The sequence below is a fragment of the Marasmius oreades genome, chromosome 11 (assembly GCF_018924745.1).
Source record: "Marasmius oreades isolate 03SP1 chromosome 11, whole genome shotgun sequence".
NCBI classification, from domain to species: Eukaryota; Fungi; Basidiomycota; class Agaricomycetes; order Agaricales; family Marasmiaceae; genus Marasmius; species Marasmius oreades.
The window spans coordinates 2,162,988-2,175,573 of NC_057333.1; the positions used below are offsets into that span (position 1 = coordinate 2,162,988).

General features: G+C 47.5%; 6 protein-coding genes across 7 annotated transcripts; 1 reads left to right on the forward strand and 5 right to left on the reverse strand.

Annotated features, from left to right (window-relative positions):
* Positions 1 to 1,042: 1,042 nt before the first annotated feature.
* On the reverse strand, positions 1,043 to 2,215 carry E1B28_003495 (uncharacterized protein; the record flags this gene model as incomplete). Its single annotated transcript, XM_043160484.1, has 3 exons — positions 1,043 to 1,180; positions 1,244 to 1,861; positions 1,931 to 2,215. The coding sequence occupies 3 exons, from the start codon at positions 2,213 to 2,215 to the stop codon at positions 1,043 to 1,045; spliced, it is 1,041 nt and encodes a 346-aa protein (XP_043002441.1).
* A 666-nt stretch (positions 2,216 to 2,881) lies between these two features.
* Positions 2,882 to 4,048, reverse strand: E1B28_003496 (uncharacterized protein; the record flags this gene model as incomplete). Its single annotated transcript, XM_043160485.1, has 3 exons — positions 2,882 to 3,019; positions 3,085 to 3,696; positions 3,764 to 4,048. 3 exons carry the CDS (start codon positions 4,046 to 4,048, stop codon positions 2,882 to 2,884), a joined length of 1,035 nt encoding a protein of 344 aa, XP_043002442.1.
* A 465-nt stretch (positions 4,049 to 4,513) lies between these two features.
* Positions 4,514 to 5,350, reverse strand: E1B28_003497 (uncharacterized protein; the record flags this gene model as incomplete). The annotated part of the gene is made up of 4 exons (XM_043160486.1): positions 4,514 to 4,586; positions 4,658 to 4,755; positions 4,818 to 5,129; positions 5,180 to 5,350. The coding sequence occupies 4 exons, from the start codon at positions 5,348 to 5,350 to the stop codon at positions 4,514 to 4,516; spliced, it is 654 nt and encodes a 217-aa protein (XP_043002443.1).
* A 1,168-nt stretch (positions 5,351 to 6,518) lies between these two features.
* E1B28_003498 (uncharacterized protein) lies at positions 6,519 to 8,426 on the forward strand. 2 transcript variants are annotated; one of them, XM_043160487.1, is made up of 5 exons: positions 6,519 to 6,845; positions 6,909 to 7,020; positions 7,077 to 7,449; positions 7,520 to 8,152; positions 8,217 to 8,426. In XM_043160487.1, the coding sequence occupies exons 3-5, from the start codon at positions 7,177 to 7,179 to the stop codon at positions 8,355 to 8,357; spliced, it is 1,047 nt and encodes a 348-aa protein (XP_043002444.1). In that variant the 5' UTR covers positions 6,519 to 6,845; positions 6,909 to 7,020; positions 7,077 to 7,176; the 3' UTR covers positions 8,358 to 8,426. The 2 variants fall into 2 exon arrangements, with proteins under 2 accessions (XP_043002444.1, XP_043002445.1); XM_043160488.1 differs by having other exon boundaries at positions 6,545 to 6,845; positions 7,520 to 8,426.
* Positions 8,427 to 9,245: 819 nt separating this feature from the next.
* Positions 9,246 to 10,397, reverse strand: E1B28_003499 (uncharacterized protein; the record flags this gene model as incomplete). Its single annotated transcript, XM_043160489.1, has 3 exons — positions 9,246 to 9,386; positions 9,450 to 10,064; positions 10,125 to 10,397. The coding sequence occupies 3 exons, from the start codon at positions 10,395 to 10,397 to the stop codon at positions 9,246 to 9,248; spliced, it is 1,029 nt and encodes a 342-aa protein (XP_043002446.1).
* A 795-nt stretch (positions 10,398 to 11,192) lies between these two features.
* On the reverse strand, positions 11,193 to 12,586 carry E1B28_003500 (uncharacterized protein; the record flags this gene model as incomplete). Its single annotated transcript, XM_043160490.1, has 9 exons — positions 11,193 to 11,349; positions 11,422 to 11,509; positions 11,577 to 11,729; positions 11,791 to 11,869; positions 11,937 to 11,958; positions 12,021 to 12,053; positions 12,121 to 12,358; positions 12,416 to 12,434; positions 12,503 to 12,586. The coding sequence occupies 9 exons, from the start codon at positions 12,584 to 12,586 to the stop codon at positions 11,193 to 11,195; spliced, it is 873 nt and encodes a 290-aa protein (XP_043002447.1).

Here is a 12,586-nt window from a genome sequence, read left to right on the forward strand (position 1 = left end):
CCCTACTCATACCCTACATCACTTATATACCTTAGCCTACCTTAGTACATCTTATAGATTGCTCCTAGATCGTGTATGTAGATCCTTTGGAACCTCCCGAAATGTAAGACGTACGCTGTTCGTCCTATCGTCCCTGCGGACTCGGAGACAGGGCAAACCTGTCGATATGCAAGAGCAAGTGGAACGCCGGGCAAAGGAACTCCGAGTGGGAGGGGAGACTCGGAGTTGAGATGGAAGGTACGATGGAGGATTAATAGTTTGTGAGGAGGAGAAGGAGACATGTCAGCCTACGTTTTTATCGCAATCGCTGCGTCCTGTTTTAGGTAAGCCAGACGTAAATTTGAACAATTTCTTCGGCTTCTGACTTGAAACCACGCCCTCGCTTCTTCTGGAAGGAGAAAGTTCTGAAGCTTGAACTCATTGGGCGAGAGGCCAACATCCCATTTGATTTCACGTTCTTCACTGATCAAGGAGCCTCTAGATGTTATTTACTAGAAACGATGCCATTAAAGAAAAGATATCCGATGTCGAGGAGGCCATTCCCAAAACTTGTCAACAGCTGGAGGCAGACCTCACGATATATTCCTATTTCAAACTTCCAAGTTCCAATCGATGCTCTCTCCCATATATTCGAAATTCGAAGCTTGCATAGAAGACGACAAGGATGGCATTTCATGAATATCCAGGCTATTCCATGGGTCCTTTCGCAAACATGTTGGAGATGGCGCGAGGTCACCCTGTCCAGTCCTTTGCTCTGGAACTTTATCCGTATCGACATCTCCTTCACAAACACGTCACGCTATCTCTAGATCAGGGTCTATTCCGCTGTCGTTCGACGTCAACTTTCCCGCTCATACCATGATCCATGGCCCACAGAAGACGACCGGACAATCAGCCTCACCCCAACGTTCGAGGCTGACAACATGGTGGTGTGAGGTGAAGATTTAAAAACGACCTGATTTGGTAACGGAATCAAGGAACTCAGAGTCGAACCCAAGCCCAAGTTATACTCTACGCGTCAGATCAACCACTTACTACCCTCTCACAAACTGAACCGGAGTAAGTACTCGTAATCCTCCATTTGCGCAGCGACCTTTTCTTCTAAGATTCTCGCGATATCCTCATCCCACTCTTCCCTCCAATATCTCACTTCTTCCGCCATATTAACCTCCTTGGCCCTCTAGTTGCTAGATGATAAACATACACGTCTCCGCGGTTCGGAAAGGGAAAGGGTCCCACTCACCGGATTGGAGAAAATCCCAGTAGACCGATTAAACTCGTTCAGATATCCTCGGCCCGTTTTGGTATGTTCCACAAGCCTAGGTGGGTCCCAAGAATACTTCAACTGGCTCTCATCAATATCTATCAACGTACATAGCTTCTTCATTTGACCTTGGGGGTTCCTAACGAGCTTGTCGCCATCAATCACAATGGGAATCTTTGCCTTCCGGCCCTCTGCCACTGCACATGCTTCCTCGTAAGACTTGAAGCTGTCGAAAACCAGACGCACTGGCCGGAGGCTTTCTCCGTGTACAGCGAAGTCCGGGTGGGAAATATCATCTCCAAGGCGTTGTAAGGCTCGAAGAACAGAGGCCATGATTCGAGCGGGATGGCGGATAGTAATGATCGGTGTGAATGAGAAGAAGAATCGGTCGGGGAGTAATGTTGGGTTGGGATACGGGGCCTCTGGAGTTATCCCGGCGTCGAGTTGAGAGTACGCAGTGCCACCAACAACGTCCAACATCCGGTCCACAACCACGGGAGTTGGCTTTACATCGCATCCTCGAATGCCGAGATGAGCTTGGAGTTGTGATAATGCCATCACGAAGGAAGGGTGGTCCATCGTCAGAGCACACTTCCCCTTGAAAGGAAAGAAAAGGTTAAGAACATCGTAAAAGGTCAAAAAAAAAAACAGATTTGCTTGACTCACATTAACTTCAGCTTCAGCAACCTCCCTCTGCAAGCCATCTATACTCCCTTGCAAAGTGATTTTGGAAGCATCGCCGTCGCTCATCCCCAGAAGATCCAGCCAGTCTTGCTCGCTGCGAGGTGCTTGCGCTTCCAAACCTGAACTAATTTCATTTGCAGCAGCGCAATAGAACGGCGTTACAACTCGGAATGCCGGATGCGTTGAGAGGAGTTGAAACACGACATGACAAGCAGTGCGAGGATGGGAGAAGACGAAGACACGACGTGCTGGCACTTGACAGTGCATGGCCAGGAAATCGAAGGACGGCTTTGTTGCGCAGGTCGTTGGAAGTCAGTCGTCCTCTGACCCTATCAATCGGTTACTTCGGACTCGTCTTGTCCGAGCTCTTCCGAGCTCTTAATTGTGCGAATTAGTTTCCCTTCTCTCCGATTGTGATAACGCTTCATAACAGTTCATCGCACCCAGCCTGCTGTCGTTGTGCTACCGTCTCTTTTTTTTTCAACAACTTGGGAGGATTAAATAAATGGGTATTGGTATGCCTCCGATCCTAGCGCCAAATTGATTATTTTTGCTAATCGCTCATAACATCAAAGTACGTTAACCCCATGTACAACACATCAATACAACAAAGCAAGTACCTCGCAAGAAGTCTGGCCTAATCCTATCTGAAGTCTCAATTGATTATCGATTATCAATATGAGTCCGCTTTGACTGTAGGAAGTCATTTCCCATTTTTTATTCCACTGACGTTTTATCGCAGCAGCATCAACGTGACCGCGTTTTTGCGACGATAAGGCCGTGTCCGCCTCTCAATCGACCTCGGGGACGCGTGATTCACTACGGATATACATATACATAGCGGAATAAGCCTTGTCGTGTTCGGCCTTGGTATCCGGGAGGTAAGTGGCATCACATGTACTTAGGCTCGACCACTTATCATTTTTCTCCCCCTCACAAAGTGTACCGGAGTAAGTACTCGTAATCCTCCATTTGCGCAGCGACCTTTTCTTCTAAGATTCTCGCGATATCCGCATCCCACTCTTCCCTCCAACATCTCACTTCTTCCGTCATATTCACCTCCTTGGCCCTCTAGTTGCTAGATGATAAACATACACGTCTCCCGCGGTTCGGAAAAGCGAAAGGGTTCTACTCACCGGATTGGAGAAAATCCCGGTAGACCGATTAAACTCGTTCAGATATGCTCGTGCCATTTTGGTATGTTCCAAGACTCTAGGTGGGTCCCAAGAATACTTCAACTGGCTCTCATCGAGACCTATCAACGCACATAGCTTCTTCATTTGACCTTGGGGATCCCTAACGAGCTTGTCGCCATCAATCACAATGGGAGTCTTTGCCTTCCGGTCTTCTGCTACCGCACATGCTTCCTCGTAAGACTTGAAGCTGTCGAAAATCAGACGCTCCAGCCGAAAGCTTTCTCCGAGTACAGCAAAGTCCGGGTGGGAAATGTCATCTCCAAGGCGTTGTAAGGCTCGAAGAACGGAGGGCAGGACTCGAGCGGGATGGCGAGTAGTTATGATTGGTGTGAATGAGAAGAAGAATCGGTCGGGGAGTAACGTTGGGTTGGGATACTGAGCTTGTGGCGTTATCCCGGCGTCGAGGTGAGGGTACGCAGCACCGACATCCAACTTCCGATCTATTATTACGGGAGTTGGCTTCGCCTCGCATCCTCGAATGCCGAGGTGAGCTTGGAGTTGTGAGGATGCAATCAAGTAAGAAGGGTGCTCCATCGTCAGAGCCCATTTCCCCTTTTACATAAACAAGGTCACAAAGACTTGGACGTCGTAAAAGTCAAAAAAAAAAGCTTCTACTCACGATAAGTTCAGCATCAGCAACCTCCCTCTGCAAGCCATCTATACTTCCTTGCCAAGTGATTTTAGAAACATCTTCATCGCTCAATGACAGAAGATCCTGCCATTCTTCCTTACTACGGGGATTTTGCGCTTCTGTACTAAATTCGTTTGCAAAAGCACAATAATCGAACGGTGTTATAACTTGGAATGCCGGATGCGTCGCGAGGAGTTGAAACAAGGCATGACAAGCGGTGCGAGGATGGGAGAAGACGAAGACACGCTGCGCTTGACCGTAGTGCATGGACATGCAATCACTGAAGGAGGCTCGTTACGCGGGGAAACGTCTGGTCCAATATCGTTTGAAGCACGGTGTCCTTCTGTCCTATCAATCGATTACTTCGGACTCGTCCTGTCCAAGTTTTCTGGTCCGCTTAACTGTGTGAGTTAGTTTCCCTTCTTAATTCCTCTCGATTGATCTGATAACGTTTTAATGTAGACCGCGTTTCGAAGGCCGCGTCCGCGTCAATAGTTATATAAATAAGTCTCAATCGATTCAATACGGATGGAATGGGCCATGTTGTTCGTCTTGATGTAGCATCTGTATCGCCATCAGTGGGTAGACCTGTCCTTACAATGTGTTGGTGGAGGCGGCAAGTCATCATAAATCTACCTCAGTTGCAGTTGACATGAACTCTGGTTCTACCGAAACGTTCAATGAATTCCACAATCTTCAAGATCTAATCGTACAAATGCGAGGTATTATTTATCTCTTTTACTTGAGGCCGGCGGGGACACCACCTGCTACTGTGTTCCAGGATTTCAGAGAAGAGATCTCGTTCCACCACCTAAAGTGAATAGTAAGACGCCCTTGGTCAGTAAAAGTAATTACGACCCGATGAGCAAAACGAGAATTCACCTGGTAACGTTGGGTCCTTGCTTGGACATAATATCACTTCCAGCCATTTTCAACATGGAACCATACGGAAGATGGAAAAGGTCAGCCATAGTGAGTTCCTAACCATAATTTTATCAGCTAGGAAAAAAGAAAAGACAAGCGCAATAAAAGATAAACTCACATCACCAGCAAGATACTTGTGCTTCCCAAGAATAACCTCGTACGCCTTCAGCTTGTCATCGAGCTGTTTAATCAAGTGATCGAAGGTCTTAGGGTCCGGAGTCTCGCCACGCATAGGCTTGAACACGATCTCAGCGACGGCACTCGCTGCGAACGCATCGAAGTTGGAAAGTTCGATGGAAGCTGCTTGTTCAAACAGTGCGATCTTTTTTACATCTCCTGTGGGGATCAGTTTGGGACCATGGTTGGGGTATTTGAGCTCGAGGTAGCGGCAGATGGCGCGCGATTCGTAGAGGATGAATCCATCGTCGTTCTATCGTCTCCGTAAAGTTTGAGGGGGAAGACGACAGGAGGATCACTCACGATGTAAGGAACCTGACCGAAAGGCTGATATTTGACGAACTCTGGAGCTTTGTGCTCTCCCTTGCCCAAGTCGATTACAACGAGTTCGTAGGGGATCTGCTTTTCGTGAAGAACGGTGGCGACGCGACGACCACAGGTAGAGAGTAAAGCGGTATAGAGTTTGAGGACCATGATGGGAGTGGGATATAAAATTCGAAGTAGCTTGGGTTTTTATAGCCTGAGATCAATCGATTGCTGACTGTTCTAGAGAGTTCTGAATGCCACTTGCCGCTCTGGCATGATCACACAGGTTGTGATGCTCCACCCCTGCGGCTTCTCGAAGTTATTTGAAAAGGAAATTATGGTGTGGTGGGCATAATACGGTCTTACTCAGGTTCTTACTCATTACGACTTCCTTAGGAGAAGAGTTCACATCTACGTATTTCATCAATTCAGTAAATCAAAATCAAAAACCAGTCAATACGTACGTCGAGTTCAACATTCGACGACGCGTAACAACACCCTTCTCCATTCTATACTTAGCACCAACATGAGCCATCGACATGGTCAAATTTCCAACTCCATCCTTCGCCTTCACAACCTCTGAAATCTGATGACCGAGCTTGTCGTTAACTTCGCCCTTGACGCCATTTCCGTAGCAGCGTAGCTCCACGGACCCGCGATCCGGAGAGTAACAGGAAACGGGCGGGCGCGGACAACACACCATCGAGAGTGGTGGCCTGGGGTAAATCAAGAGGTTCAATGGGGTTGAAGGGGTTGGAGATAACGAAGATATGGGCTTCAAGCCGACAGACGCGGTGATGGAGGCGTCAATCGATGATCTGTTATCTGATAATTCCCAGTTCCAGGGGGGAAAAAGGGATTATAGACACATAATCACACCAAAAGACATCATCGACATCTCCGGGTCATCTGCGAGGTGACGATAAACGCGTATGTTGATGAGACGAAATGGTCCATCCAGGCTAGGGCGAGTAGAAAATCGTCAGAAAAGGAGAAATACACCAAGACTCCCGTCGCTCACCTTCCTCGGAGCACCAGCAGGCAAACTAACGACTTCAAGATCTTCCATCCCCTGGTCGAGCTGGTCAGCTGCATACTATGAGTTGTTGACCGAAACTTCTTCTATCCATTGGACCATCTCGAAACCATACGCATCACCCAACCGTGGTTTGGAGGGAGGAACCTTTTGCTTGGAAGGGGAAATCGGAATGCCGCGCGGGTGCTTCGTATTTCATATTTTACGCGTACGTGATCGTTGACGTTGAGAGACCGAGACGAGGATAACCGTAGGCCGAACTCACGACGCGACGATGGAAGTTCAAGCAAAAAGGGTATGGAATGATTACATACGCAGCACCCCAACTCCGCAGGCTGCAAGATCCCGTCACCCTGTTGTCGGTGGGACACATCTAGGCCGTTGTCTTACTCGTTCGTCTTGCAAAACCCTTCAGCTTCAAATAGCCAAGCATGCGTGCATTTATCCAACATTTACCAAGAGTCAAACCGTCGATCGGTTTTTTTGGCTGTGGCAAAGAGCATCAATCACTTGCCAAAGGCACTTGCGCTTCAGGAAAACCACAATATCTCCCAGTTAAGAACGCGACATATGGTATGTGTCGTTGATGTAGATGGCGTCACGGAAGCGAACAACCACTCGCAGATCGTGCGTTTCAAGTCCTTCCGTACTAGTTCATCTTGGTACTTACAGCTAATGAATGAGGTGCAGTCTGACTCAATGAAAGCCCGACCTCGTCGTGGTTATGCTTCATAATGAGGACCAGCTTATTGGAGGCCAAGCTATTATTTTAAAACCGGCGGCCTCGAGTGGGAAGATACGAGTACGTTTCTCCGGTTCTGCCCATCTTCCGACTTTGATTGGTTCACATGGACAAAGGCTTTACCTGTATATTTCATCTACAGATCGCCTCCGAATGTTGCCAGGGCTCGGAAAAACACCACTCCTTCCTCGTTTTTTTTAAAGAAAAAGAACCAATATGACTACACCACCTCGCCGTGTCATCGTTTTCTCTCATGGCCGAACGGCTTCTAACGTCTTTTACAAGATCCTCCGAAGTCACCCAATATTTCATGCCACAGAATCCAACACCTTTCTTTTAGCCTTTGGCATTGGAACAGATAGCCAGAGCGCACGTAGCAAGGACAAATGGCAACGGTATTTCAATCTGAGCGATGATGAAGTATCAAAAATTAGTTATCAAAGCAAATTGGACGACCTAGAGAGGATGATGGCTGAAGCTGACCTACAGGCGAGTACATTTTACTTATCGCGGTATTAAACGAAACTAACGTTCTCCACACCTCATTCTCATCTTAAAGGGAAAATGTTTCTTGGCCACCGAACATCCATACATCCTAATGTCATCCGCAGATATCCATTCACATATCAACATTCCCGGGCGAGAAACACTGCCCGTACCCGTAATCGAAGACCGGATGCTCGATGTTACCGGTATCGCCAACACAAACACAAAACCAGAACCAAGCGACCCACTGACAGTCATCCCAAGTCACATACGCAACCCAACACTACTCCCTAACCGGATCTTCTTCTCCGTCACTCCCATCATCACCATCCGCCACCCCGCACGAGTCATTCCTTCTTACGCTCGCGCTGTCGTAAATTCCTATGGAACCGATACATCCGATCTTGACATCCCAATCGGAGGTGGTGGTTTCTGTCTTGACCGTCTCGTATTTGACGCGTTCAAATCGTTCGATGAGTCCATAGCAGCAGCTGAAGATCGACAACCGAGAGTTCCTATCGTCGTTGACGGGGATAGGTTGGTTCGGGATCCACAAGGCCAGATGAAGAAAGTGTGCGAAGTGTTAGGGATTGATGCAGATTTGTTGAAATACTCGTGGGAAGCGAATCTCGATACGGAGGAGAGTAAGAGACCCGAAGGGTTTTTAAGTGTGTTGCATCGGTCTACTGGGGTTGTTCTCGATCCTGTGAGTAAACTGCATTCCTTCCAAGTTGATTGATCGTTGTATGACCCACTTCAAATGATGACAGAGGTATGACAAGCCGCTTGATTTGCAAGAAGAAGTCAGGGATTGGGCGAAAAAATGGGACGAGGAGACTGCTAGGAACTTGGAGGAGATGGTGGTTGACGCAATGGAGGATTATGAATATTTGCTTCAGTATAGTATTTGATGATTTCTTCGTAACCGCAGTCAGATTGGAACGTACTCTTGTCAACTCGGAATAGCATCAATTCTCGACCTAGTCATTCTGAGCACTGTACCATCTGGCAACAAACAAGATAACATTGACGCTTAATCGTCAAACGGAACGGTGAACTTTGAGTATTTAATCAGCTACGAGTACTATCTTTTCCTTCGTCAGGGGACGGCAAAAGTCAAATTGGAGTCATTGGAATTTTGGATTTGAATGACTCGTAAAAGCCTGGTGATAATGCAAGGAATATAAATTCACGGACTTCGTACGGAACCCAATTTGATCAGAAAGACACAGTGCAAATAGGAAGTCCATACAATGTCAAATTACTACAAGTCTTCGCTCGACTAAAGATGACCAACACTGAAAAGCTCTGCCAATGAGGTACCTTGAGGGCCACCGGCCAAGGCTCGTGCTCAGCCTTAGTATGACCTGGGATCCGATTCTTTCAAAGATCGTACTTGGTGAGCGCCCTTTTTAGTATCGAATCACCGGGTCCTTGAATGATAATATGTAAGACCTCTTTAACGGTATCGATCAGGGTCCTCGTGAGCTCCACCTGGAAGGTTGGCGCAGAGATATATTATTATTATCAGGGTTTAAATCCTTCCATGGATCCCGTAGGATACCGAAGGACCCGACGTACTGTACAGACGTGCCTACGTTATGTACTACGCCGGCGCATGTCGAGTGTGTCCTTTCCGGATGAAATTTACAGTTTTTGCCGTCGAGTCACGTCCGGTTTTGAGGTATAGAGATGGAACTGTTTGTGCACCGTACAACGATCAAATTGTTGAGGGCCGCAAGAAAGCCCTCGACTCTCAAGGAATTTAGAAGAAAACACGAGTCCTTACATAAAGCCCCTCAAATACTGAACTGAAGCAAGTATTCATAGTCGTCCATCGCCCCAGCCACCATTTCCTCCAAATTCCTAGCAGTCTTCTCATCCCATTTATTCGCCCAATCCCTGACTTCTTCTTGCAAATCAAGCGGCTTGTCGTACCTCTATCATCATTTAGAATGGGCCATACAACGATCAATCAACGTGGAAGAATGCAGTTTACTCACAGGATCGAGAACCCCAGTAGACCGATGCAAAACACTCAAAAAGCCCTCCCGTTTCTTGCTCTCCTCCGTATCAAGATTCGCTTCCCAAGAATATTTCAACAACGCTTCATCTGCATCAATCCCCAACGCTTCACACACTCTCCTCATCTGTCCCCGTGGATCTCGGACGAACCTATCCCCATCAACCACGATAGGAACCCTCGGTGGTCGACCCTCCGCAGCAGCTCTGGCCTCGTCAAACGCCTTGAAAGCGTCAAATACAAGACGGTCAAGACAAAACCCAGCTCCTCCGATTGGGATATCAAGATCAGATGTATCGGTTCCAAATGAGTTTAGGACTGCGCGTGCATAAGAAGGAATGACTCGGGCGGGGTGGCGAATGGTGAAGATGGGAGTGAGTGAGAAGAAGATCCGGTCTGGTAGTAATGTTGGGTTCCGTACGTGTCCTGGGATGGTTAGCTCGCTCGATGGTGATTCGGCGATAACATCGAGCATCCGGTCCTCGATTACAGGTATAGGAAATATCTCGCTTCCAGGAACGTTCATATGAGAATGGACCTCTGCGGATGACATCAAGATGTACGGATGTTCGGTCGCTAAAAACCATTTCCCCTTCTTTTTGAGTGAGCCGTTTTAGTTTATCAAATACAACCAGCTTGATTTATGATAACTCACATTCATGTCAGCTTCAGCCATCATCCTCTCTAGATCGTCCAATTTGCTTTGATAACTGATTTTGGACACCTCATCATCGCTCATGTTGTACCACCGTTGCCATTTATCCCTGCTGCGTGCGCTCTGGCTATCCGTTCCGAGGCCAAAGGCTGAAATAAAGGTGCTGGATTCGGCAGGGTGGAATATCGGATGGCTTGCGAGGACCTTGTAAAATACATTTGAAGCCGTTCGAGCATGAGTGAAAACAAAGACACGGCGAGGTTCTGTAGTCATTTTCGAAGAACGAAGGAGTGTTCAGGTTCAAACGTTCAGGGCTGGCAACATTCGGCGATGCTCTGAGGTTAAATATAAAGGTATGTGAGCTATATGATGGGCAAGACGGGAACGTACTCCTATCTTCATCCTCCCATTGAAGGCTGCCGGTTTACTTAGCCATTCTACGTGCTCATCGGATTATTGGAGTACGTTCGTGCTATTCTTCATGGAGAATGACCGGCGCAACCAGGCGGATATTGAGAGACCCCATGTCGTCCAGACTCCATCTCGTGGAGTACAAGTGCAGTGCCTAAGTTTGCATGTGATGTTCTTTGCAGTTCTTTGCCATAGCCGTACGCCTTCCGATGCTTTGCAGACCAACGATTCTACATGGATTTCAAGGCACATTTGGTGTGGTAACCCGGCTAGCCGATCTGTACTAAACAAAGAAAAGATGTAAGTATCACGTGGCCTTCCCGCGTCTCTGCCTGCTTTCCGACGTTGCGCCCTCGACAATATTCGTCGTGTAGAAATACCCTGAAGCCGGTACGCAATTTGAACCAACAATATAAACGATCCCATTCTAGAGGTGTTTCCGGAAGATTTACAAAAGCTTCCTGGAGGCGCCTTTCAGTGTTACTCAAAACCATCCCTTCATTTGGAAGATTTGGTATGTTGGCAACAAATGTGGAGGAGCTATGGGTTATGCCTTATAATGTTGAGTCGCTGAATACTCATTTCCTTGAAGGAATAGCGGAGTTGAAACGGGATGGGGTGAACGTGCTATCCACGTTGGCGTAGTCCGGGGGAGAACTATAGCTCTGACACCCTCAATCTATGCCGAGGCATCGTAGAAACAATGACTCCAAGGTCAATCGGCACGGAACCACCATGATCGTCTGGATCGAGTTCCCGGGACACGATGAGGGAAGCCAAGAGGGTGCTTGAATAGAGAAAGCCGGACTCGAGACTGAGTGACGCCAGGGTGGTGAATATCGAATGTCGAGAAACGGCCAAAGGGGTTAACATAAATGACACGTACATCACAGCTACGATCTTCCGATACCTGGTTTGTATCGACCTCCCCATTACCTCCCTTGCCTCGCGCGTAATCCACCAAATCCGTGCGGCTAGATCATAATAATAATTCAATAGTCATCGAAGACTTTGAACAACTTGAAAAGATTGACTACACACCCATCAACAACGTCAATACTAGGTTGAAAGCGGCCACCGCTAACCAGCTTCCATCATTGATTCTGTTAGCCTTCACGAAAAGCATCACATTTGATATATTATTTGTGTCGCTGAACCCAATCGCTGAAGCAATGAGGCTTCCCAGAGCCGTGCCTTGAACCATAACTAGTGAGCGGTCGGAGGGTTCGGGGGAACGTTAAAGAAACATGAATACCGTTAATAACAATGACGATAAGTCCTAGTGGGTATAGCATAACTTTCTTCGATCCCCAGATCGAGTAGCACCTGTGAACCTACGCGAACAGGCAGGCAGGATGAGTATCGCAGATATGTCAGACACCCGAGAGGCGAGAATCGTACAAGCATGAAGTCTGCGATGGCACTGGCAAGTTATTTATAAGTAAAATTGCATGTAAGTGTGAATCGGGCTTGCGTCGGACGTACTTCATCAGATTGTCTGTCAAATTGGTAATGGTGCTAGAAATACATTTAGCGTATCTCGTCCGACGACAGAGGTAATGACCCCGGAAAGGACAACACCCACGATAAAGCAGTCTTCCTCTTATCTTCATGAAGGTAGCTCAAAAGGTCTCCATAGTCTTTCGTTTTCGCCGCAGAAAGCGTTAGAAGGGCTTGTCGAATCAGTTGCGCGGCCACGCAAGCATTCCTGAGCGTTGCTAACACAAAGAGAGAAATGACGAATCCTAAGTATAGCTTGGAGATAGCGTTATTGCGCCGCCAAAGAATACGGATAGATAGGCCGAATAAGGGGATGTATAAACCTGGTAAGTATAGGTGGACTGAGCTACGGGACTTCTTCGAACTTGAAACGGAAATACCATATAACAGAAACATCGCCTTACGGGAACAAACAAATGCGTACATATTAGAGGGTTTCTTCAAGGAAAAGGGTCAATCGAACTCACCGAAAGTGTAGTGATAGGATAAACAAGGATCGACGTTGCCGAAAGGTAAGGAGCAAGGAGCTCTTCGATCGTTTCCGAATCCAT